Genomic DNA, 25315 nt, shown 5'->3' with positions numbered 1-25315 from the left:
GGCAAGCCGTGTGTTTGCTAGACCACTGCTTGCTAAAGGGTTCTTTTGATAATCATTTCCTAAACCTTTTGCAGGATAGAATTTTTATTTGTGTGTGTGTCCGTTTTTTTTACAATGTGCTTTTGAAACTGTCAGAGTAAAAATCAGCAGCCTCAAATTCAAGATGATTCAGGTAAGGACCAAACTAGACAAGATGCCAGGAGATCCATGATTACATTTCCTATGGACTTGAAGTTGTTTTTAGTTCAAAACAGTCAGAGGGATGATTTGATCAGGGAGCCAATGCTGGACCAGGGCACTAAATCCATTCCCCTCCACTTTTTACCTTGGCGTACCTGCAACAGTTTACATTTATATGGGACTGACACACCTAAAACCCATGGACAAGACAGTAATTTCAACACAAAAGTCACTTTCATGAAGGCACCAGCCAAACTGTGATCCTAGTGTATGTGGTTTGTACCATATACTGAGACTAGCCAACGGGCAAACAGGTAGTCCTTGGTGGAAATTTTATGTCCCTTAAATCTGGCAAGAGATCCTAAGGAATCTCTACTTCTTCTTTTTATCTTGGCCGATTAATTTGATCCATAAAAACTGTTATAAACCATTTCTTGAATCAAACACACATTTCATTTGCACCTGCTCTCTACTTAATGACATCAGATTGAGATAGGTTCATCTGTATTTAGGGGGGCAAGGAAGGAGAGACAAATAAGGATGGGGTCCATAATGTTCAATGTGTGGAGAGCCCAGATTTTGTAACTGAAGTTTTTTAGAGGTTCTCCTGGTCTGACACACCTTTTAAAAAAGCACCAGCCTTTTAAATTCTGTTTTCTTGAAGTAATTATTTTCCTATAAAGATGTGTGTTTAAATAATAACATTATTTGGTTTCAGAAAATGGATTTGTATACCATGTATACAATACTAAAAGTGATCATTTTCTGATCAATGTTTCCTTCCTTCCTTTTCTGTAGGAATACTTTCACATTATTAATGTTTTTTGATAAATCATTTCACTGAAGGCCCATCAAGTGTATTCAAAATCTTCACCTACAAGCAGTATATGTTGCATAACAAACATAATTTCCACGTAATGATAATCTCCAGTATTAACTTGCTAGCATCTAGATTTTTAAAATAATTCTGAAAAAGCTCTTGTTGAACTAAGAGTAGAAATATGCACCCCCTTGTGGTGTTAGGGAATGGTGCAGCAATTCTCTTTTAAGGTAAAGGTACCCCTGGCCGTACAGGCCAGTCGTGACCGACTCTGTATAGTTAAGGCAGAGGTGTTAAATTTAATTCTACCATTATAGGCTGTGAGCATTCTAAAATGTTTCTAAAATGCAAACTATTTGTACAATTTTTCTGAAGAATGGTGGCAAGAAAACATATCCCCCCAAGAATTTGAAACTTTATAGTAGTCAATAATTCAACATGCTGCTTCAGTGTCCTACCATGCCACAATATACTAGGGAGGAGTGGCGTGTTTGCTGTGGGGTGTCCCATTACCCTGAAAAAACCAAATACAGTGGTACCTCAGGTTACATACGCTTCAGGTTACAGACTCCGCTAACCCAGAAATAGTACCTCGGGTAAAAAATTTGCTTCAGGATGAGAACAGAAATTATTCTCTGGCAGCACGGCAGCAGCAGGAGGCCCCATTAGCTAAAGTGGTGCTTCAGGTTAAGAACAGTTTCAGGTTAAGAACGGACTTCCAGAACGAATTAAGTTCTTAACCCAAGGTACCACTATAACTCAACCAGCTGCTTTACAGATCCTTGTAATAGACTGTAGTGTTCTTAAGAGACAGATCACTATAAAAGTGTCTGCATCAGGCATGCATAACAGGAACAAAATCTACATTCTTATGGAAGTGCTTAAACATCTGCATCCTGTGTCAAGCAAACAAAATACATCTGATAATTTATTAGTCCTGATGCGTGGCCTTTATGGCCACCTGCAGCTCTTCTTGCTCCTCCCTTCTCCTGTAGGGAAGAGCCTAAAATCTAGACTTGGATCATCAGCTTCATGGAACCAGTTGAAGCTACCATAAACACACACGTCCATGTATCTTTAAGACTACGTATTTTCATAAAGTATTGTAATGGTTATAAAATGCTCTGTGAGCCAATTCTGGCTCAAAGGAAGATTATATTATTATTATTATTATTATTATTATTATTATTATTATTATTATATCAGTAAACTTGAATGTACTCACCCACTTGTAATATCATCAGTCCTTATATTTTTCCCCAGAACGTCTCCATCACTCATGTAACCCGTGGCATCCATGTTGATTCCTTCAAGATCTATTTCATCACCTCCTTTGTCGGTGATATCCACATGACAAATGTTACTGCCCCGCGATGCTAGCTGTCTTCTTAAGGGAGCTGAATACATATAACGCCCTGATTCTGCATTGATGAACCGGCTGGCATTGGCTCTTGGAGGATATCCATTGCCCACTGATGGAGCATCACCTGCCTGAAGGCGGGGACTAGACTGCCCAAGTCTCCATGATAAGGGTGTTGGCCTTCCGGTCATACTGAGAATACTGCGTCCGCTTATTTCAGTGGTGACATTGGTATCAAAGGTGGTCTCCAAGGTGCTTGAAAGAATAAGAAATCAAAATTATGAAAGAAATTAAAACGGGGAAACTTTTAATCAAAATGCATTGCATTTGTAGTGAATAACAAGCCCCCCCCCCATTGTTACAAATACAGCTGATTGTTTGTACTTGCAATGTGCTACACTTTGAAGACCCTATCAGCTGATAGTTAGGACTCCAAAATGTCTTGCAAACCCCCTTTTGGGCCAAATGGGGCTGCTTGGAAGGCCTAATTAGGCCTTTGGGAAGGAGGTTTCCCATGCCTGTTATAAAGGGATTTAATAGAAACACAATTGTATTTTTAAAATACTGGATTCATTTCAAACCTCTTCTGCTGAAATTATGCTTAGATACATTGAACTCTAGCCTAACTCTTAAAAAAACCAAAAACCTAAGGGTTAAGTTAATATTCACTATTCTGGTCTCCCTCATTCCAATTTTAACCTGCAGCTTGTTTTGTGTTAAGACCTCTATGACATACAACACTGAAAGGACAGAAATATATTTGCATGTACTGTGAATATGGAGGTAGGCACTTAATTAAAAATCTTCATCCTTGCTGAAGGAATCCTACAGGGAACATATTTGAGCAACACATGCTTCATCACTGTGACTAAGTGAAAGCCTTACACCTCTCAAGACAAGAAATACTTTAAAAATACAATTTAGGCTATTGCATTTTTTCCTTGGAGGTTGAAAAGGGAGCTTGGATTCCTAATGTTATAATATGGTGTGCTGGGGGATTTAACAGCTGCAAATCACAGAATGTCACATTCTTGTGGTTTTATTAGCTTCCTTTAACAGTTAGCTGAAATGCTAATTTGATCATCAAAAAAATGGATTAAGTGTATACAATGGCCTGGATTCAGTGATATTGCGAATGAATTTTATGTTTGATTTCATTTCCCCATCTGCAGTGCCCTATGTCCCCTGAAAATCTGCGCTGGAATATTGAAGGACCCTCCAGACCTATGTGGTAGGTGATCCTGGAAGATGCAGAGAAAGGATGGGAGGAAATTGCCTTCACTATATTGCCAGCCCTTTTGAAAATGGAAGGACCACTCTGGTCCCAAGGCAGTGTTTTAAGGTTTCTTGCAGTAAGATCCAAGTATTCTTCCAGATTTTATATTTGTTTGTGGATGTGTACTGGGAGCAGCCTTTCTTTGATTAACAAGAAACATTGTACACTATTCTTCAATCATTTTCTACAGTTACTGCTTGAAAAGAGGAACTTGGGAATCTGAGTTATACCATGTCAAACCATTGATCCATCAAACTCCATGTCATTGAATGGTGCCAGGTGTCCAGGATTTCAGGCAGGAGTCTTTCCCAGCCCTACCTAGAGATACTGAGGCACATTTTGCATGCAAAGCATTTGCTCTACCACTGAACTATATGGGTCTTCATTATTTCTTTTGTGGCTGATTTTATTTCCTAGTTACATAACGTATACTATAAGAACGGGCACTGAAACATGCAAAATGCCTTCATTCTGACTATCTGCCAGAACAATAAGTATGCTACAGGGTTCTGAGCAAGTCTAATGACTCCATAGTAATTGTCATTAATCACACTGAGCCACTGTATTAATTTAAACTTCAAAAGGAAAACTGATGTGCTGGAAGTTCCTAAGTGCAGGAACTAAATTAATTGAATTTTCCAGGCAAACTTTCAAATGTTGAATTCATTTGAGATCTTATGCTAAGAGGTATCCAACCGCTTAACAGTCAAATTAAACTAGCTCTTGAATGTCTTTGCACGTCATATTCCTTCCAAAACCTTTTGTTAAAAACTTAAGTTGGCAATCTAACTGAGTATTGGCTTAACAACAGACATTTTGTTTTATCTCTGAAATGTTACTGGAGAGTCCTAAAAGTTGCTTTTCTCTTAAAAATCATATACATGTACATCGCTTAAAAAAATTATAAGGCTTTGTTTGACCAAAGAGCAGGTAGGAATTCAAGCTATGCACCTTATCAAACAGGTCACGTAAAGTTCAGCTGCTTGTTTAAACACAATATTGTAAATCTGGTAAAAATGCATTGAAGTCTCTCGTAAGTAACATTTTAAGTAGTAACCTTTGCACATTTTTATTCAAACATCAACTAAAGTATGTAACAAGCATTTATTCAGGGTTAGGCTTCTATATACAGTCAGGTTTTCTCCACTAGCAAAATTTACTCCATCATCTTTAGACAGTTTAGAACCTGGGCTTTTAGTTTTAAAAAAAGAATAAAGCACAATACATGCTTAGTTTAGTCAATGCTTGTCATTACCAGTCTTAAATCGTTTCTCGGGGCAAAAACTGAGTCAAGGACAGGAAAAACAGGCCCCCACAGTTCTTCTTCTATTTGAACAGAGAAGCAATTCATTCCTCCCACCTGTGAGAAACCTGGGTCCCTCGTAAGCTTGACATGGTCTCCTCCAAGTTTTGTCGAAGATCAGCGATATTCTTGACGGTTCGCAATCGTCGAGCTTCTGGATCTTCCCCTATGAAAAAATATAATTGTTAGAGGGGAAAACAACTAGATTTTATTACCAACAGAAATTGTCATCTTTTTATGGCTCCAGCCCAAATGCAGTTTCCTTCTTTTACAGTTAATGCACACTGGCATCAGTTTTATATGGAATGGGTACCTACTGTTGATGTACAATAGCACATTAATGACATTAAGAGGATCCCTTCCACAACGACCAGTATCAAATGCTTAATATACCAAAATATTATTGTTGCTTCCGACAAGGTCTTTTTCCTAAGCCATATTCTTCATCACTTAATTGTTAAAGCAAATACTCAGTGCATTTCAGAAGAATATAGTACGGCACGATAAAGACTGTAGTTTGAAAATGCTGATAACTGGAATACTTCAGTCACTTTTGAACATAAGAACCTTACCTTTTAAAAAAATAAAATAAAAAATGCTGCTTATAGGAGCCTGAACAGACTTAGTTGACCAAACAGTTCTTTAGCTTGAAACATTATGAATTTTCTCGCTCAACACATCCTTGCATCGTATCAGTTATCATGCTGGCTGACTGAAAGGGAAACAACTAAACCCTCACCAGTATGAGGACTGTAACAAAGGATCAGATTCCAAAAATCTACTTTTATGAGTCTTGATTTAAAATGAACTACAGAGTAGCTTTTGCAATCCTGTAAGTTTTAGTGATCCAGGTTTTTTTGGGTGTGTGTGTTAAAGACACTACAAGGACTCCTCAGTCTTGCAAAACTGTTATTCTCTTTTATAATACGATTTCTTGTGCAAGAAATTAAAGTAGACATCTTCTTGGCATACTTTCCTCACATTTTGAATTTTGTAGGAAAATGTGGAAGTTGCGTAATATTTGAGGAATTTTTAACAATGATCTTTTGTACAGCAAATACTTGTCTTGCAAAACGGAAAGGAGAACTCTGTTAATTCATGGAATGAATCACAGATTCAAAGTGAAAAATCATTTTCATGTATTCATTAACCTAAGTGAAGCCTGAGTTTTTAATACATAACTTATTTGATCTGATGAGGGTATCCTAGGAAGAGATGAGAAAGCTTGTCCTAAAGTGGTTTTTATTAACTATACAGATTCAGAAGCTCATTCATTCTTTATCTCCATATTGCTTCTTCCTCACCCTAATTTATTTTGCTAGCAGCCTACAATTTATAAGACTATCTGCTGAATGCCACTAACCATCTGTCTTTGTGAAACTGTTGTCCCACTTCTCATGGTGCTTGATCAAAAGTTACAGTGTGCTAAAATAAAACATTTCCAGTTTTGATGACAAAGGACCAATACGAGTTAGCTATTATTTGCTTTTTGTAGATGTGTAACTCAGGTCTGGAAGATTTCCTGAGGCACCACTACATGGGAAATGCATATCTTTCCTTACTGGTTATGCTGATATGTGTTTCTATATACCTTAGGTAGCCAATCTCTCACTAGAGGCCCAGATGGCTACAGTTGCTTGGCTTGCCCATTGTCATTTCAGTTGGTTCAACAGCTATGATCACTCCCAGACAAGAGCAGCCTCGCCACAGTTGGCCATGCACTTGTAACCCTCTCTAGATTACTGTAATGTGCAGTATGTGGAGCTACCCTTCTGCCTAGTTCACCAGCATAATCTAGTACAAAGTGGGACACCCAGCTTTGCACAATTGCACTGGTGTTGAAAGATCCTGGCTACAGAGCCAGGTTCGATGCTTTGTTGTTGATATTTAAGACCCTGAACAATTGCTTAGAAGCCATATTGGCAAGTAAGTGGTATATAAATTAATAAATAATAACAGCAGACTGCCTCCTCCAGCATAGACCAAGATGAGCCTCGAAATCTTCTGCTGAAGCTCTGCTAGCAATTTCTTAACCAACATACTATCACTTGGTTCCAGCACAGAAGTGGACTTTCTTGGTGATAGATCCACCCTTTGGAATGCCCTTCAGTTAGTTCAAGCAGCAGAGTAAAGTAACCAGCCTTAATCACCTCTTTAAGTTATGTATGTCTATTCAAGCTTTCCAGGGCTCTACGCACTGCTAAGTTTTATATATGGTATATAGTATTGCTCTGCTTGTATTTCGCTTTCAAAAAGTCTTATTCGAATATTGTTATTCTACTTTTATACTGATACCTTCATGGTTATATTTTATGTAAACCATATAGAGATTTATTTTTACATCAACTAACAAATGTATTGAATAAATAAACAGGACTCCCACTGTTTGCCATGGTGGCAAAAAGGAGTAATAAAATAATAAATTTAATGAAGACAGAGAATGTTCTCTACTGGTCATGCAATGTGAATCTCCCAGCCCCTAAATTTTAAGGATTTATCCAGCCCATCCTGGAAAAATGGTCCCCACATTTGCAGCCAAAGAACAGGACTGGGAAGGTTAGGCAGGGCCTTTTCACCCAGAATCAGAATAAAAATGCACACTAATCTCCTTCCCATCACAGAAGGGAGATAGTGGTAACTAATGATGTCATTTAGCCCCATCCTTTTTTCCTCTGTATTAACAAAGTCAACACATGTAAGTCTTACCAGAAAGATCTTCTAAAATAGGCTGTGTAGTTTTAGTGTAAGGAGCAGAATCCATGCTCGTGCTCATCCCTCCAGTGCTGGGCTCAGCCGTTACATTCCCTTCATTGTCTGTCTGGGATCTTAAGTTCAAAATATGAGAGAGAGAGAGAGAGAGAGAGAGAGAGAGAGAGAGAGAGAGAGAGAGATGTAGTCATTCATATGGCAAAAAAGAATTCCAGTACCAATACAAGTACACTTGCCATCTCGCATTGTGTCCTCTCCCCAGGATATACTAGCAGACTGACTTTACATAATTCATTAGTCCCATGTTGAGCTATGTCCTAGAAATGGAAACAAGCACTCAACTGTAAAAAATATATGAAATATTCACTGTCAAATACAGGCTTTGCAGGCCCACAGACTGGCTATACAAATACCTTCACATTTTTAAATTAAGCGTTCAGCCTGGTCAACAACCTTTATTGCTGTTTTATGATCCAGCCATCACTTATGACAACAGAGACTACTTTAGGCAATGGGATGCAGGATGTTTGTGTCAGTTTCTTTTTTTTAATTTAAAGTATTTGTTCCATTTGTATACCACCTTTCCTCCAAGAGGCATAGTGTTTTAGATCTATCATATTCAAGCAGCATATAACTTGCTAGTGCTTTTGTAAAAAATCTCTGTTAATTTTTATTCTAGAATTTAGGGGCTGGTTTACTTGTGATGGTGACCACATGACAGCTGCTATAACATGGTTCACTCTTTGTGTGAAGTAGCTCAGCATGTGGTTTGGATGATTTTCTTAATGCCTGTGCAAGGTTGGTATAGAAGAAGAAATCAACTCCTCGGCTGGGTTGGGTATGAGCCACAATGTGTGAATAGTTTACTCTTGACTAACAGTCAGTGCATGTCAATCTATGCTGACTTTCATGTTGGAACTATACAGAAGGTATAGTTTACATATCCCACTGCCATGTGAGAGATGCCAAAACAGATAGGAATCCTTTTGATGCAAAGTTAAGCAGATGGCTTATTTCCATGGGCTCATTAACTACAGAATGACATATGCTGGGAAGGAGTATTCTTATTATGTACATTCCTATTTATTATTATTTTTAGAAGGATTTAATATATCTTATGTTCTCAAATGAACGCAAAGTATCAGAAAATCCAGTCTAGATAGTGCTTCATTCATGACCCTCTAAGTACATTACACACTTTGTCAGAGTCCTCAGAAATAAATCAAAGATGTTCCCAATACTGCAAGAAGAAATTTAAAGTCATCAGCAATGTCCAGACATCACAAGAAACTACGTTTTCTCATGACAGCAACCAGCTAATTTCCCTTAAGCTTGTGTACTCCCTAGTCTGCTCTCCTCCTCCAGTGAAGCCACAAGGAGGAGTTAGGAAGCTTTCACTTCTGACTGCAGCTAACCACGGTTTAGCTTGTGTCCAAACACAAAACTGTAGTTAATCTTAACTATAGGTTGTTGAAGCAAGCTAACTTCATAAAACACAGTTTGAAATTGGCTTGTTTTAAACAAATCAGTTTGGTGGGTTCAGACAACCTAATAAGATGCAGTGAAAGCTTCTGAGAGCCTCATCACAGTTGCATTGGAAGAACCTGCTGGATCAGACCAATGACCATCTAGTCCAGCACACTGTGACAACAGTGTCCAACCAGATGCCTGTGGGAAACCCACAAGCATGACCCAAACCCAAGAGCACAACCCCCTCCTATGGTTTCCCTCAACTGGCATTCAGGAGCATTGCTGCCTCCAACTGTGGAGAGGGGCAGGGGAGTGTACAAGCCTGGGGGGTACTATATGTGCAGTTTATCATGATAGTGGGATGTAGCCATTAACTGATTAGTCTGTTAACCTTGAATTAAATGTTTGTGCATTTTAAAAAGCATTTCAGCCAGAGTCAGTTGATTAACTTTATGAATTGCCACAGCAATACAGTAGAAAATATATAAACCTATTAAAAATATAATAAGAGAAAATGCCCAGGGGGAAAAATCTTTGTCTGGTACCAAAACAATGCCAAGTTGACACCAGGCTGTCCTGGGGAGAGCATTCCATAGATGAGGAGCTCCTACAGGAAAGGCCTGCTCTTTCACTGTCGCTCTCCAAACCTCCCCTGAAGGTGGCACACAGAGAAAGGTCTCACATGATGATCTCAGGTTCTGGACAGATTTATATGGGGAAATGCAGTCCTTTAGGCATAGGAGTCCTGATTTTGTATATGACATTAAAGGTGAAAGCCTGCACTTTGAATTTGGCCCAGAAACAAATCAGCAGCCAGCACAATTGGGTTAGAACTAGCTTTATAAGGTAATGCCTTTTTCTCCCAGTTACGTAACAACTGAGTTGCCATCGTTTTGCTCTAATTGTAGTTTCCAAACCAACTTCAAAGACAGCCCCATGTACAATGCACTGCACTAGTCTAACTTGGAGGTTACCAGAACATAGGCAGCCAAAGCCAGCTGGGCTTCCAGCCAAAGCTAGTAGGAGGTGCTTCATACCACTGAGACCCCTTTTGCATCCAATGACAATGCCAGATCCAACAGCATCCCCAAGTTACACAGCTGCTCCTTCAAGGGGAGTGTCATTCCATCCAGAACAGGATGTAATTTACTCATCTAGGCTGAGAAACCTACCACTAACAGCATCTGTGTCTTATCTGGATTCAGCAATCTGCTTTAAACATTTCTGCCAATTTCCAAACATCTCTATAATCGCTATATAGTTGTGGTGAGGGATTTTTCATTTTGTACCTTGAACAGCCCCGTGTTATTAAGGTTTGGCACAAAATGTAACCAAACCATAATCTTACCATTATTATTATTATTATTATCATTACAGTTGTATTTCTTCTTTTGTGTCGCTTTCACTGTTAACTTGAGACACAAATAAAAAGAAGCTCTGTCCTACGCACACCACAAGTCTGCTGCTTATTAGGATCTGGAACGCTTGTTTGGGGTGGAAACCAAACTCAAGTTGTTATTGTAGGTTTTTTCCTACTTCTAGAGAAAGCATGCCACAGAAGAAGCAGACTACGCTAAGCGAGTCAGACTTGACACACCCTGCTTAAAAAGTTGCTCCTACCTGTACATGAATGGTGCTACTGTGGCAGTATTCGGGTGGCTGTATTGCTGTTGCGGATGAGGTAGCTGAACACTCACAGTATTGCTTCCTGTGGTCTGTGTGGTACTGCCTGTGGGCCCATTGACAGCCTGGGTACTGCTACTAGTACTCAGAGCAGGCACCCCTCCAATGCCTCTCCCTTCAGAGGAGGCCAAACTTGACGTGGAACTGGAATTCCTGCCGTCCAGCTGGGGCTTCTGATGAGAGAGGCCTGAGGCAGGCTTCCCACTGCGGCTTCTCTCGCCATCCTTTGCCGAACAGCTTGGGGCACTTGAGGATTTCCCTGTGGCGGTTTTCAACCCTGGTTTTGGTATTCCACTGTGCGAAGGGGCAGGTGCCTCCTTCTTGGCACTGTTTAGCTTTCCTCCTTTAGGGATAAAGCTTGCGATCTTGGAGGATTTTTTTGGCATCTCGGTTGTAGCTGGTGGGATCTGTTCTTCTTTCGGCTCCTCTTTCACATCTGCTTTCTCGGTTACGGATATTCTCTTGGCAATGTCTTTGCCTTTTTCCTTTTCTTTATCCTTCTGCTTCTCTTTTTCTTTCTCATTGCCCTTTGGGGAACTCTTCTTATTGGTCAGTGCCCGACTGAACGTTCTTTGTGCAATTCCCTTGAGTGCAATTTTGGGACTGTTTGATGGGGGGTTGTTTGCGTTCCGATTCGCAGCTTCAATCTCTTCACTTTCCTCAAAGCTAGGGAGGGCCTCTAGCCTTTCACAACTAGTGTCCCGAGACCCCGGACATTCAAGGGATGACCCTCCTGCTTTGGAGCCTCCTTTTGTATTAAAAAGCTTCAGCTTTTCCAGCATGGATTTCTGACCGTTGGGAGTTGGTTTGACCATCTCTGGAGAGGATTTCGGAGGTTCCTGGACCTGCTGTTTTACTGATAATATGGAAGACGTAGCTGTGTGCTTGGCACTGAGTGACTTGCTGCGCCAGGGTTTAACGGCAGAGTTGGGCTGGGGGATGGCTGAGGAGTTATTGCAACCGGCAATGTTGTTGCTACTGCTGCTTTGGGTTGAAGGTGGTGCATTTTCATTCATTCCTGTGGGCTGAGAGGCTAAATTGTCTGCTGGCTCTGGAGACAGAGAACAAAAAGAAAAGAAAATCATGATGCCTTGGTTTTTGGAAAGTCTTCAGGTGAACACAGCTTGCTTTCACAAAATGCTGACATCTAACACCAGCTACGAAATACTGAGGTAACGTTTTATATGACCTGAACACAACACTAGGTCATTCAAAACAAAATCTGTTTTATTTTTGTTTTGGTCGTGCGGGGGGGGGGCAGTAAAATAATAGCACGATCAAATCATCAACAATTAAAATTGTTAAGTTGGTGTTTTTTTAAGCCTTCTGGCAGGGACCTTCTGTTTCTTATTGCTATGAATCACCTTGTCTACTTTTAGTTGCTTACCAAATAATAGAGAATAATGTATTTTAGATGTTACCTAACAGCAATTACATTCAAATAAATGCACATGGTCAGTGTGTGTCAGAGTATCCTGATCAGACACTAACAGCATACTATTAGAAAATCAAAAAATATTAAAACTTTATAACCCAAACTGTCTGCTTTATACTGAGCAGAATTAGCTCTGCTGAAGTTTGCGACTTGGCAAAAATCCAACTGTAACATGGATCAAACAGCACAACACACACATGCACACTCTATCAGAAGATCCTTCTGATAACTACAAGCTCAGTTTCTAGTCCAGTAAAGCACTGAATCAAACCCAAATCCACAAAACCGAAACTCATCATATCCTTATTCACGCAGCAACAATAAACGATACATCTTTATCTCATAATTGAAACCAGCTGGAGTAAAAAGAGCTAGCTGAAAATGCTTCCTTGGCAAGTCCAAATCTCTTATGGATTCTGTCTGTTTGAAAGCGTCTCATTCAATGAATACGAGAGCATAAGAACCACACTTGCTTACCCACCTCTTGAGAGCCACTTCTTTTCTAAAGTTACTCTTTGCAAACTCTCTCTTCTGGAGACATTACATCCCAATTACTGCAAATATGTCTTCTGCTATGCTGCTCATGTTTCCAATTAACTTTTGTCATCTCTGACTGTTAGTCTGCCCAGGAGCTTGCTGGGGATTAACGGCTTTTACCTGCCGTCCCAGATCCTCTAGCAATAAACGGCATATAGCGCTTCTCAAGCTGGTTTTTTTATAAAAAGAAAAAAAGAAAAAATTTGAACTTAAAAATAAACAACGGCTGAGAGCGAATGTTTGCAGCAGTTTGTGGGGGGGAAACTGTGAATGCTGTTCTGTGAATCACTAACTGCTGCTGCAGCCACACAGAGGCTGTTTTGCTTCACTTTTGGCTGCTCACTGAAGATAAAGCTCTGTTAACCTCCCTCTCATGATCCATACCAGACCACCTCAAATTTCCAAGCACACCCATCTTCCTTACGTAGCAGGGATGTGAATTTCCAGGAGAACCCTCTTGTAATAAGCCCATGGTCATTTCACACTGTTACGTCCTAACTAGAAGAGCAGATGTGTACGCTTGTTTTATAGAAAGAAGGCATTGCTAGGATATGGGAAGATTTCCAGTGTGTTGGATTATTAACCACAACCCGTTAAAACTGGACGGTCTCTGCTGCAGTTTCCTCCCCAGAAAGTGTTATGCCAGGAGCCACAGAAAGGCATGGCGCAGGAGAAATTTTATTAACAGACCCAGATGCAGGGAGAAGAGCCTTTCGTGGATTAATTAGCACACACATTAAATTGGTGAATCGTCAACCCATATGGGCTCTTTCACAAGTTATGCTAAATGCACCTAAAAGGGCAGAGCTCAAGGGTACCATTGACTGTAAACCAACGTACAGTGGTGCCTCGCAAGACGAAATTATTCCGTTCTGCGAGTCTCTTCGTCTTGCGGTTTTTTCGTCTTGCGAAGCACGGCTATTAGCGGCTTAGCGGCTATTAGCGGCTTAGCGGCTATTAGCGGCTTAGCGGCTTTAAGAAAAAGGAAACAAACTCGCAAGAACTCGCAGGACGTTTCATCTTGCGAAGCAAGCCCATAGGGAAATTCGTCTTGCAGAATGACTCAAAAAACGGAAAACTCTTTTGTCTTGCGCGTTTTTTGTCTTGCGAGGCATTCGTCTTGCGAGGTACCACTGTAGTATGTGCACAGACCTCAGATCTGTCTTAATGCCGAAGTGTCAATTAAGCCTTTAAGCCACTAAGGATTTATTGATATGTTTCAGTAAAAGATACATTCTTACTATGTTTTTCATGTAGTTGCCTCTGATAAGAAAGAATCAAATCTAGGTAGGGCTAAATGCTTTTCGGTCCTCTCAACATCTAGCAATGAATGAGCAGCAGGCTAGTAAAAGTTCCTGTTCACTTGTAAATTTGTAAAATTTATTTGCAAAAGCTGCTGTGGTGTTTAAAGGAGAGGTTTTTGGAAACTTTTTTTTGTAATTTATTAAGTAGCCCTGAACTGTGCAAAGCTATTCTTCATCCATCCCACCCATAACTTGTTGTCTCCTGTACCATTCCCTGATCCTCATTTTCTCTCTCCCTACTTACTCTCAATTCTTATCCTCTTCTCCCATCTCCCACTCTTATTTTATCTCTCTAGTCTTCCTTTTCCTCACAACTATAAACTGCAGCCATCACACATTGCCTTCTCAATTAAAAATAAACAATGCCCTCATCCTTAAACCTGTTATATCTGTATCTGTATGATGAGAATTGTATCACCTCATCATAAAACCTAATGGGGATTGCTTTTATGTATACATTATGTTTTATTCTCTGAAGAAACTTCTAGTGGTCAGAGAGCGGAATATGGGAAACTTTAAGCCACAACTTTGTTATGGATGGACTTGTCTTGCTCATCATCAGCTCCCAATATGGAGTTTCTGGAAGAAGATGCACTTGCATGAGGACTTTACCACATGCCTGCCTCCATCTCTTGGTCAGTTTTTACTTTAAAAAAATTGCTGCTCAGTGTGGTAAATTGTTTTGGCCCTATCTCAACAATACATCATAAAAAAATTCACTTCCTAAAGAAAGTTTCATTTCAATTAGCTCTGACTTTGTCCTGCTGAACACTCAACTGATTTTATGATGAGTTAAAATCCCATTTGTCTTATTTTGTGAAGCTCTATTCTTTTTGCAGAACCATTGCTGACTTTTATCGACAACAAATGAAATGTCTTCAAATTCAAAATACAGCTAGGCTGAATAACCACTCACTTTGCCTCTTTCATAGACAAGTGCTGTGCCTAGAGTTTATTTAATTCCAAGTGTTTCTGTTACACAGATGATGGTGGTCTTGTTTGAATGCCAATATACACTGCAGTACAGCTAGGTTGGATTTCATCCGCTCCTGTAATGTCTTCACTGCAAACGCAAGCCTAACCATTTGCAATGAGAAGATGCATATGGTTTGAATTGTTCTGTGAAATGCTAGAGAGATTGCACTATAATAAATGCCACAGAAAATATATGCAATTTCCCATCATTTGTCAAACACAAGCTGCTCTCTCACTATCTATGTGACTTTGCTAGAAGTAACCAAAAATGCCTCTAAATATTACCAAACATAGCAGACTCACAGTGAGTACCCAAAAAGAAACATAAATATAAGAGATTTCCATAAAGCAAATATAGTTAAATGGTGTCTGGAATTTATCAACACAAGAAAGCAGAAACTAAAGAAAATACAGCAGAAAATAAAATTAGATCAGTTTAACAATTCTTTAATGCATATGACTATCTGCTCTATTCGCCAAACACCACTCAGAGCATGCTGGGTTGTGCACATAAAGTAACCTGGGCCAATTTCATTCACACACAGCAGATTGTGTGAAGCCAGACACCATATGACACAGTTCAGGTCTTAGTTAAAACACATAAAGGGAATCTTCAGCAACAACTTTACATTTTAGTCTACAAAAATAAATATACCCAGAGATGGAAATACAGTAGTCATGTTACTAATTCAGAGAAAAAAGCAGTGTATTTCAACAGAGATCTGGGTGAGGCAGGGGGAAATAGAAGCATGACTGATTCATGCGTCTGATTAGCTACATCTGCAGTAACATTTAATAACATAGGTGCCATCTTGCACTGAAGATTGTGGGTGTCTGCAACATAATGCAGATGTGTAATGTCACACAAACATCCTGCATGTAGTACATGTGATGTCACACACACCGAACAGCAGTTGCGTCTCTTCTTCCTCCTCCTCCCTCACCGACCAGAGCCAGACACAGCAGCCCCTCCTCTCTCACGTTGAAGAGATGGGGACAGTGGGGAAGGGCTTCAACTTTGCCCATTGATTTTTTTGGGGGGCAGCCCCCACATGTATAGTATTGTGGGTGCCAAGGCACCCACGGCCCCCTGGATTTAGCTCCAGAGTTTAATATGGAGATCCTAGATGAACCCTAATGAGATGCATGAACACCACCTTCTCTCAGGATCTCCCTGTAGCTACTACATCAAAGTCATACTTTGAATGCCACTGCAGAAGGGAATATTCAGTCAGCTGGATCAGTCATGAGGTTCCAACTTACTGAAGGACATTTGGATAGGTAGATGGAAAGATAGCCACCCAACATTTCCACCCTGGCTTTTGTCCTATTGCTCAAGGCGGTTGGTTGGCTTACAGTAAGAAGCAAAAACAATGCACAATAATTAAACAAAAATACAGCAAAAATGACAATTGGAATCATGGATTTAAATGACAAAACAGACTTTTAAAAGGCAGTAAATGATGGACACATTTATTCAAGGATCTATGACCTAATTTATTTTGATAGTTCAGTTCTGAAAACGAAACCCAAAATGTGTCAGTCAAAAATACCTATAAAGAAGCACATTTCCCTCTTGGATCTAAAGCAGAACTACACCAAACTAACTATCCCTTGATAGTCGCCATTCCATCAGGGAACAATGTGAAGCAAGGCTGTTCCATCAGCTCTGCTGTGAGACCAGCTTAATTTGGCTCCTTTTGTCCCTAAACCGTTTCCATTCCAGCTGAGAATCAAGAACTAATATGTTAAGAATTGGTCCTTGGGCCTACTTGTTTCCCTCCTTCCTCCTCATCCCCCCCCCCTTTTTCTTCTTCTCTGCGATTTCTTTTCCACTGCAAGCCTGTAAAAAAAAGAGACTCCCTTGTTTTTATTTGTTCGTTTTATTCACTTTGGAAATCCTTTTGGCTAAAAAGCAGGGTAAAAATACTTTAAATTGACTAATAAATAAGCAAACTTTAACTGTTTGCTAAATTACCGTATTTTTCACCCTATAGGATGCACTTTTTCCCCTCCAAAAATGAAGGGGAAATCTGTGTGCGTCCTATGGGGTGAATACAGGCTTTCGCTGAAGCTTGGAGAGCGAGAGGGGTCGGTGCGCACTGACCCCTCTCGCTCTCCAGGCTTCAGGAAGCTATCAGCAAGCCTGGGGAGCCCGCAGGAGTTCCCACAGGGCTCCCTAGGCTGCGGATAGCAGCCTGCCACCCGGCGCGCGGGGCGCCCTGAAGCAGAGCGCCCTGCGCGCCGGGCAGACATCCGCAGCGTGGGGAGTCCTGCGGGAGTTCCAGGCAGACATCGGCCAGCCCCACAAACTCAGGGGACAGCGGGGAGGCGCAGCACCACCATCCCGCTGTTCCCTGACCTGATTTTGGGGGGGAAATAAAGGAATTTTTCCCCCTTTATTTCCCCCCCAAAAAAACTAGGTGCATCCTATGGGACGAAAAGTACGGTATTTCATTAACGTTTCATTGTTCCACCAAGCTGTTTCCACCCCTAAAAAGCATCTTGTTTCTACACATAATTCTGGCCCTCTATATATTATCACAGGCAGAAACTCATATTATGTTTCAGTAAATATGTCACCCCATGGTGCTTCCGAGAAGAACAACCATGGCTGGGGAGATCTGCCAAATTGAAAAGATGTGAACTGCCACTGTACAGTAAATATTTCCCAGCCCCTCTTGAACCTGTGCTCTCTTACTGTAGCTCACTTGCTTAAGACATTGAGTAGTAACAGAGAGTTTTTAGTCATACGATATTGTCTATACCCTTAAGAGACAGTGTGGTGCTGAAGATGGGACTTCAACCATGGAGAGCAGATGTCAACTCCCTGCTCTGCAGGGTCCTTGGGCTACTCAGTGCCTCACAGTGATAGCTGAACCTTCCTCACAATACTGTTGACAGAATAAAATGAGGGGAGGATGCAGCCCTGAGCTTCCAAGAGGATGGGTGGGGTGGGGGAATATAAATGCAATAAATAAAATGGAACTGTGATTACACAGAGAAGAAAGGGGCTTCTGGCTGTGAGAACTACCTTTGAAAGGTGAGGAGGGAACCCCACAATGCTACAATACAGGCATATTTATTTCCTTGTCTGGTCTTGAGTGACTACAATTTCTTATTGTCTTTGTTTAAACACTGTATAAGTACTTGAAATGCTAGAGGCACTCCTATCATCCCATTATCCAACTATAGAAGATGTGAGGTGCTTTTAAAAACTGAACAAGACTTGCCCCTCCATGTAGTCTTTCAGGATTTAAGTCATTTGTAATAACAAACACTGACAGGTTTGAGATGACAGAGCCCTCCAAAGAGCCCTTGGAAGGCTGATTCTCCTTGGACCCTGACTGAATGTTTTAATGAAACTCCACAGAGACAGGTCTGGCATACAATCTATAAGGCACTAGAAAGACTTGAAACAATCATGGAAACCTGTCAGTCATGGGCATCAAGTTAGACAACATTTTTGTCACCGAAGAATAACCAGGAAACGAAAGCATGCTATAATAATCCAGATGCAAAAAGAGAAAAGAGTAATCAAAATGTTTGCTTCAAATGGCATTGAAATATTAAAAACAGCAGGGGTTTAACAAAGCTTTTATTCCTAGATACAACCAACCCAGCAAATACCCACACTTTGCTTTTCTGTCAGTTCTTACACCTGCATTCTTTGCTGTGTTCAACCACACACATCCTTATTACATCCCTCCATACACATTCATCTGTGTTAGCCTCTATTTTTAGTATTCTTCAGCTAGCTTCTTCTTCCTGTTGTTTCCTTCTATACACATCCCTCTCTGCTCTCATGGACGCAATCATCAGGGGCGCCGACTTATAAAAAATATTGGGGGAGCCCGCGAAAGCTCATGAATAATAAATAAGCTCATGAATATGCAGATAAAGTGGCACCGCCTCCTCGTGAGCGAATAGGGGAGAGCGTGCTGCGCCTATTAATCAGCTCCAAAGGAAATTGGGTGGAGCTTTTGCTCGGGAGGGAGGGCAGGAGGCATGCAGCCCGACCCTGTGCATTTTGGGCTGGGGGAGGGGCGGCAGTGGCGCTCTGCTGGAGGGGCGCCTGAGATTATTGGGGGGGCAGAGCCCCCCCAAACGAATTTTTGAGGGGGCTCGGGCCCCCTCAGGCCCCATGGAGTCGGCGCCTATGGCAATCATACCTTCTTCCATAGCTCAATACCAAAGTATCTCACACTGTAGGACATAAAATTTTGAGTGCCATTGCTGCTTCATAGAGTCATAGAGAGTCAGCAGCTTCATAGTTCCTTGGGTCACCTGACCACTACTGATCTGGAAGTGATAGTATGACTGAGTTGTCTTCTGCTGCCCTTTCCTGGAGAACACTGAGCAGATCCCTATTCCACACCAGTTGGTCACTTCAGGATTGGATTACTAGAGTTGAAATACTCCAGGGAGCCATTTCCTGCCCCTCTGTAAAGATACCACCATAAAGAACTCTTCAAGGCTTCCTACATGGATTCCACCATGCTTTTCACTAATTTGGATAGCTTTAAACAAGAATAGACAAATTTGTGGAGGCTGCAAATGCCTACAAGCCATAATGGCTATATGCTACCTTGACTGTTTGAAGCAGCATGTCAGAAGCAGCTTCTGAATACTAGCTACCAGGGATCACAAATGGTGAGAGAGCTGTTGCACTTACCGTAGGTCCTGCTTGTGAGGTTTCCACAGGCATCTGGTTGGCCACTGTGAGAACAGAATAATGGACTAGATGGGCTCCTGATCCAGCAGAATTCTCCTTATGTTCTTAGACCTTTAAAAAGGCCCATAGGTGGGGTCCCATTATGAAGGTTTAGTTTTAAATCTGTTTTGTGGCCTTTTTAAAAGGGTGGGAATTAAGAAACCTGCATCAACTATATTCCTTGGCTCTTGTCAGTTCGTTGAAGTGTATTTAAATATAGTTTTATTTTACTCTAATATTTCAACAAGTTTATACCAAGTATGGCAAAGCTTTCACTATTTCAGCTGCTATTGAAACTTTAGCCTCTTTATGTTTAAGTAAAAGAACTGGGTATGTTTCAAAATGCCAAAAAAGGGCCAAATTTAGCCTGTTAAAAGAGACATAAGATTAAACAGCATGATTTACGGCCTGCTTGTATCTTGTCCTCTAACTGCATTGGGCCTAGGATTTACTGTGCCCCATGGCACATCTCCAATATAAATAAGCTGTCAAGACTGACTCAGACAAGCCAGTTGTATTCTTAAGATAATGTTAATGAGTCACATCAAATAATAATAGTATAACGGCTGTAAGAAAACTGAAGTATCAATAGAAACAATTGAACAAAAAAGGGCAAGATTCACATTCCTGTCTCAACTGCTTAATTCTAGTGACTATAATGGAGGAAGGAGAACATTAGCCAGCTGCTCCTATCCAATAAATATTTTACAGAATTGTAGAGTTGGAAGGGACCCAAAGGGTCATCTAGTCCAACCCCCCTGCAATGCACGAATCTCAGCTAAAGCATCGAACATCAATTTCATCACAGTTTTTCAAAAACTGTCCACCCTCCCAGCTAAACACCATCTAAAACACTAGGTGTCCTTACTGAGACTAACTATTGAAGGGCAGCATCCAAAAGACTAGTCACAGGGCAGCCATCTTCAGATATCTAAAGGTCTGTGACATGGAAGATGGAACAAGCTTGTGTTCTCCTACTCTGGAGGCTAGGACGCAAACCAGTGGCCTCAGGTTACAAGAAAGAAGATTCCGACTAAACACCAGGAAGAACTTTCTGGTGGTAAGAGCTGTTCAACAGTGGAGCAGGCTCCCTCCAAAGGTGGTGGATTCTCCTTCCTCGGAGGTTTTTAAGCGGAGGTTGGATGGTCATCTGTCTCATCTAGCTGAGATTCCCACATAGCGGGGGGTTGGGCTAAATGACCTTTGGGATGCCTTCCAACTCTACAATTCTATGATTCTATAAGAGGGGCTTGTAGTTTCCCAAACATCTTACTGAAATTGTTCTGCAGCCTGTGTTTTATGCTCAGTTGGGCTAATGGGACAGAAACTGGGAATGTAATGATTACAAAAAAGAATCCCAATGTGTGCTTCATATGAGGAGAGGAACTGAACGCACTAGTTTATAAATATGTTGTCTATGCCATTTTTCTATAAATTGCTATGACCTATTCACTGTGCTGTATTTGCTATAGTGCTCACTTTTTTAGAGCAGGAGCTTCTGCAGTGATTGGGCTGCAGTGATATCGACTTCTAAGTATGATAATGTAATGCCTGCTTAGCACCCAACTGGGATATAGCACTTTAGACAGTTATTCGGCACATGGACACATAAAAGCAAGCCTGCAACTCTGATATGCACACTGGTGCTGCTGCACAGTTTTACTAGACAGAAACCCAGCACTGGACGCGATGCTGCACCATAGTTTCAAACTCCATGTTCTTGACTGAAAATGCAGGAGAGGTTTTCAGCTTCAGTTTAGCTGGCATTATTTTTCAGCTTGGGTTTTTAGTGCTTTGTGATACTAAACATGCGTTTCTGTGGCTACAAACCCTTATAAATAAAATGCAAAAATATTAATACTAAAAGCAAGCATTTAGGAAGCAGAATCCCATTAAAAACAGAAAGCATGGTGAAATTTTTATAATAAGATGAAAAACTTACCACAGCACTTTAAGAAGTAAACACCGAGAAAGATCAAAGTAAATCGCCCACAGTTTTCCAAGTGTATGAAATAGTAAAGCATTCATCCTTTTATCATGAAGGAAGCTAAACATATTTAACTTACTGCTTTGGAGTGTTTGAGCCAAACTATTTCGCTCTATAATTGCTGCTGCTAGTTTCCCTCTGCATGCACTAATGCAGCATTCACCAACAACTAAAACGATCTCTACCTAAAAACCTCTACTTTGTTTTGCAGCTGAGCAAACTGCTATTAATCCCGTTCAGTTTCTGAAAATTTATCATCATTCCCCTCTCACCCCTCCTCCCTTGTCCAGCTAACACACTTGGATTCAATGCTACAGGGAATTTGGCACAGTCCAAAATCAATTTCACTGATGATCTGGCAGTTGTCCAGAAAGGGTCACTGGCTTTTCAAGATCAATTAAAGTATCTCAGAGTTTTCATTGGCAAATGACAATAATGTGTACAGTTCACAAGAGAGGCCAGTACAGATATCTGTTTCCACAGTTATACTTTTCTTTCATATATCAGATGCAAATTTATTTATAGTGGTAAAGAACACCAAAAAACCTTTCTGGAGATAACGAAGCTGGTTAATAGTACTTTCTCCAATGAATATATAGATTAGCTTAGAAATATTGACGAAACAAATACTGATGAAGCAAATAAAAGCAAAGTTTTTATTCACAAATTTAATAAGGAAAAAAAAGAAAATAATTAAAATTAAGGGTGCAAATTAAAATTAAGGGTCTGCTGCAAGACAGACCCAAAAAAGAAAATAACAGAACACCACTAGTCATCACATACAGCTCCCAAGTTAAAACAGTTCAACGCATCATCAGAGATCTACAACCTCTCCTGGACAATGACAGTTCTCTTTCTCAAGCTCTGGGAGGAAGACCTTTCATTGCCTACAGACAGCCACCCAATCTTAAACAACTCCTAACCCACAATAATACTACAACCAGACTTAACACGGACACTGGCACCAGAGCCTGCAATAAACCCAGATGCCAACTTTGCTGCCACATACACCCGGACAACACCATTACTGGCCCCAACAACATCACACATACCATCTCGGGACTATTTAATTGCTCATCGTCTAACATTGTGTATGCCATCAAATGCCAACAGTGTCCTTCAGCTCTCTATATTGGACAAACAGGCCAAACCTTACGCCAAAGAATAAACGGACATAAATCTGACATCAAGAATCACAAAACAGAGAAACCAGTAGGAGAACACTTCAATCTCCCAGGACATTCTATACAAGATCTCAAAGTAGCTGTTTTACTACAAAGGAATTTCAGAAATAGACTGGAAAGAGAAGCTGCTGAATTGCAACTCATTACCAAACTTAAAACAATGGAGAGACCTGGTATGAACAGAGACATTGGATTCTTATCTCATTATACATGACTAAGCCATTTCTCACCTTCTCACCCCTTGCCTTTTCCTGTAAGACCTATTACAGTCGTTAAGAGTCGTCAACAGGCTCATCAGGCTCATCTCAGCTATCTGCCAATCTCCGATTCCCACCACCCTTCTGAGTAATGCCCCTCCCCACCTTCTCTATATATAGAAGGATCTGGCAACTTCTGTTTCAGTGTATCTGAAGAAGTGTGCATGCACACGAAAGCTTATACCAAGAACTAACTTAGTTGGTCTTTAAGGTGCTACAGGAAGGAATTTTTTTAATTAAAATTAAGAAAGAGACAGATGAGAAGCCCCTCCCAACATAATAATAATTTACAAAAGTACTAATAATAGCACTGTATCTCCAGTGTGAACTGATGGTGGTCTACTGTTATTATTGATTAAAGAAACTTTAAATAAATACATCCAGAAGATTGTCAAAATTATTATTATTAATAATAATAATAATAATAATAATAATAATACTCCGCCCATCTGGCTGGGTTTCCCCAGCCACTCTGGGCAGCTTCCAACAAAATATTAAAAATACAATAAATCATCAAACACTAAAAACTTCCCTAAACAGGGCTGCCTTCATATGTCTTCTAAAAGTCACATAGTTGTTTATTTCCTAGATGTCTGATGGGAGGGTGTTCCACAGAGTTTTGGCTAGCCTCCATGGTAGGAAGTTTCATTGTTGTGAACAAGTCACTGAAATTATTTTTAATAAATTCTATCTGTACATGGGTGCGATCATCAAATACCAGGAAACCCAGGTATTCTATCCGATATTCAAACGTACTTTTAATAGAACCTCACAGAAACAATTACTTTTTTATTGACATTTAATGAATACTCATAAGAGAGAGAACATTTTTAGTATGTAACAGAGTAATGGTCACCTCTGTTTTTATTAAATATACCACACATCCTACATTAACATTTAATTCTCACTGAAATGAAAATGATTTTTGGTTTCATCTGCATTTCTGCTGCCACCTGCAGGATTATTTTCAAGTCAGTATTTTATAACAAAGTGAAGCATTTCAAAGAAAATAGTGTTCTTTTGTTACAGAGCACTGCACAGGCGTGCTAAGACAGATTTACAGAGCATAGCTTTGTGGTCAAGTAAAGGTTGGGGCACAACCAAGACAACCAAACAATGCAGTTAAGCAAGTGCATTGACCAGTCAGAACAAGCTCATAGCCCTGAAGTTTACTAGTCCATATGAACAAGACATACGAGCACTGCTGTTTTTCTTAGCTGTTTCTTGCAATTCAAACTATAAAAGAAACATCCATTTTTAATGGGAATATACCTCTGGATACTGAACATGGATTGGAACAACTGTACTATTATTTAAATGACAATATATAATGAGAAATATCTATAGGGATATGAAATGCAAAGAAATATATGTACCTCAAGGGACAAAGCGCAGACTGATGAATGAAAAGGCTTGCGTGTAGTGCATGTTTGTTTAGACTGCACAGAAATGTCTCAAGTAATTAAGAAGAATCCAACAATGACCTTGTCCAGAGGGCATATGTTTCTTATGCTGTGGTTTATTCACAGTCTGTCTTGTAAAAGAGACAAACCAGACAGGGAGTACATTTGGATAAGCAATGGGTAAGTGACAGTGACAATTCAGATGTGGATTACAAGGTTTTAATTACACAGAAGCGAGTGGGTGACATCAGAAATCACAACCTTGAATACTTCATCACTTTCTTTGTAACCCTAAGTTATAATTACAGCTCTGCTCAGCTGCTTGACCATTAAAAAATAAACAAACCCAACCCTTCACCAGGCCAAGTAGTGCAACAATTCACATCAAAATGCAGTGTCTAAACTGTGGATTGCTAATTAAAATGCTATTGAGCACAGTGAAAATGAACGGAAAAAATTAAACTAAGGAAGGTTATGGCATAATTATGCTGTGTAAGGAATTTTCACTTTCAATTTCTATTCATAGAGGTCTGTGCTTTAACACAAGGAGTTATGAAATAACATGTGGAGCACACAGGACACCAGTGGAGCTTTTCTTCTAGGTGGATTTCAATTTCTGATGAATGTTAGCAATGCGGTGTTATCAAGGCCACTGGTACTACCATGTTTAAATAGATGTCCGTATCGTAAAGGGGCTTGAGATACAGTATAGTCTTTT

The 25315-nt window shown here is 40.3% G+C and overlaps 2 protein-coding genes across 19 annotated transcripts in view; one reads left to right on the top strand and one right to left on the bottom strand.

Annotated features, from left to right (window-relative positions):
• The window catches only part of NAV2 (neuron navigator 2), a 537366-nt gene that overhangs the window by 115489 nt on the left and 396562 nt on the right, over nucleotides 1–25315 (bottom strand). For 16 of the 18 annotated variants that reach the window (XM_083461998.1, XM_083461993.1, XM_083461983.1 and 13 more), the window contains 4 exons: nucleotides 10739–11852; nucleotides 7646–7764; nucleotides 4997–5105; nucleotides 2226–2615 (listed from right to left, as the gene is read on the bottom strand). In XM_083461998.1, coding sequence (XP_083318124.1) covers nucleotides 2226–2615; nucleotides 4997–5105; nucleotides 7646–7764; nucleotides 10739–11852 — 1732 coding nt within the window. Of the gene's footprint in view, nucleotides 1–2225; nucleotides 2616–4996; nucleotides 5106–7645; nucleotides 7765–10738; nucleotides 11853–12717; nucleotides 13270–25315 lie in introns of those variants that run through there. The other 2 variants (XM_083461990.1, XM_083461991.1) reach the window with 2 other exon arrangements.
• DBX1 (developing brain homeobox 1) overlaps nucleotides 1–25315 on the top strand; it is a 206438-nt gene that overhangs the window by 128617 nt on the left and 52506 nt on the right. The window lies entirely within an intron of this gene.

Source organism: Podarcis liolepis, assembly GCF_965112155.1.
Source record: "Podarcis liolepis genome assembly, chromosome: 1".
NCBI lineage: Eukaryota > Metazoa > Chordata > Lepidosauria > Squamata > Lacertidae > Podarcis > Podarcis liolepis.
Note: the sequence above shows the minus strand (reverse complement) of the source record. Positions and strands in the feature narration are given on the sequence as shown.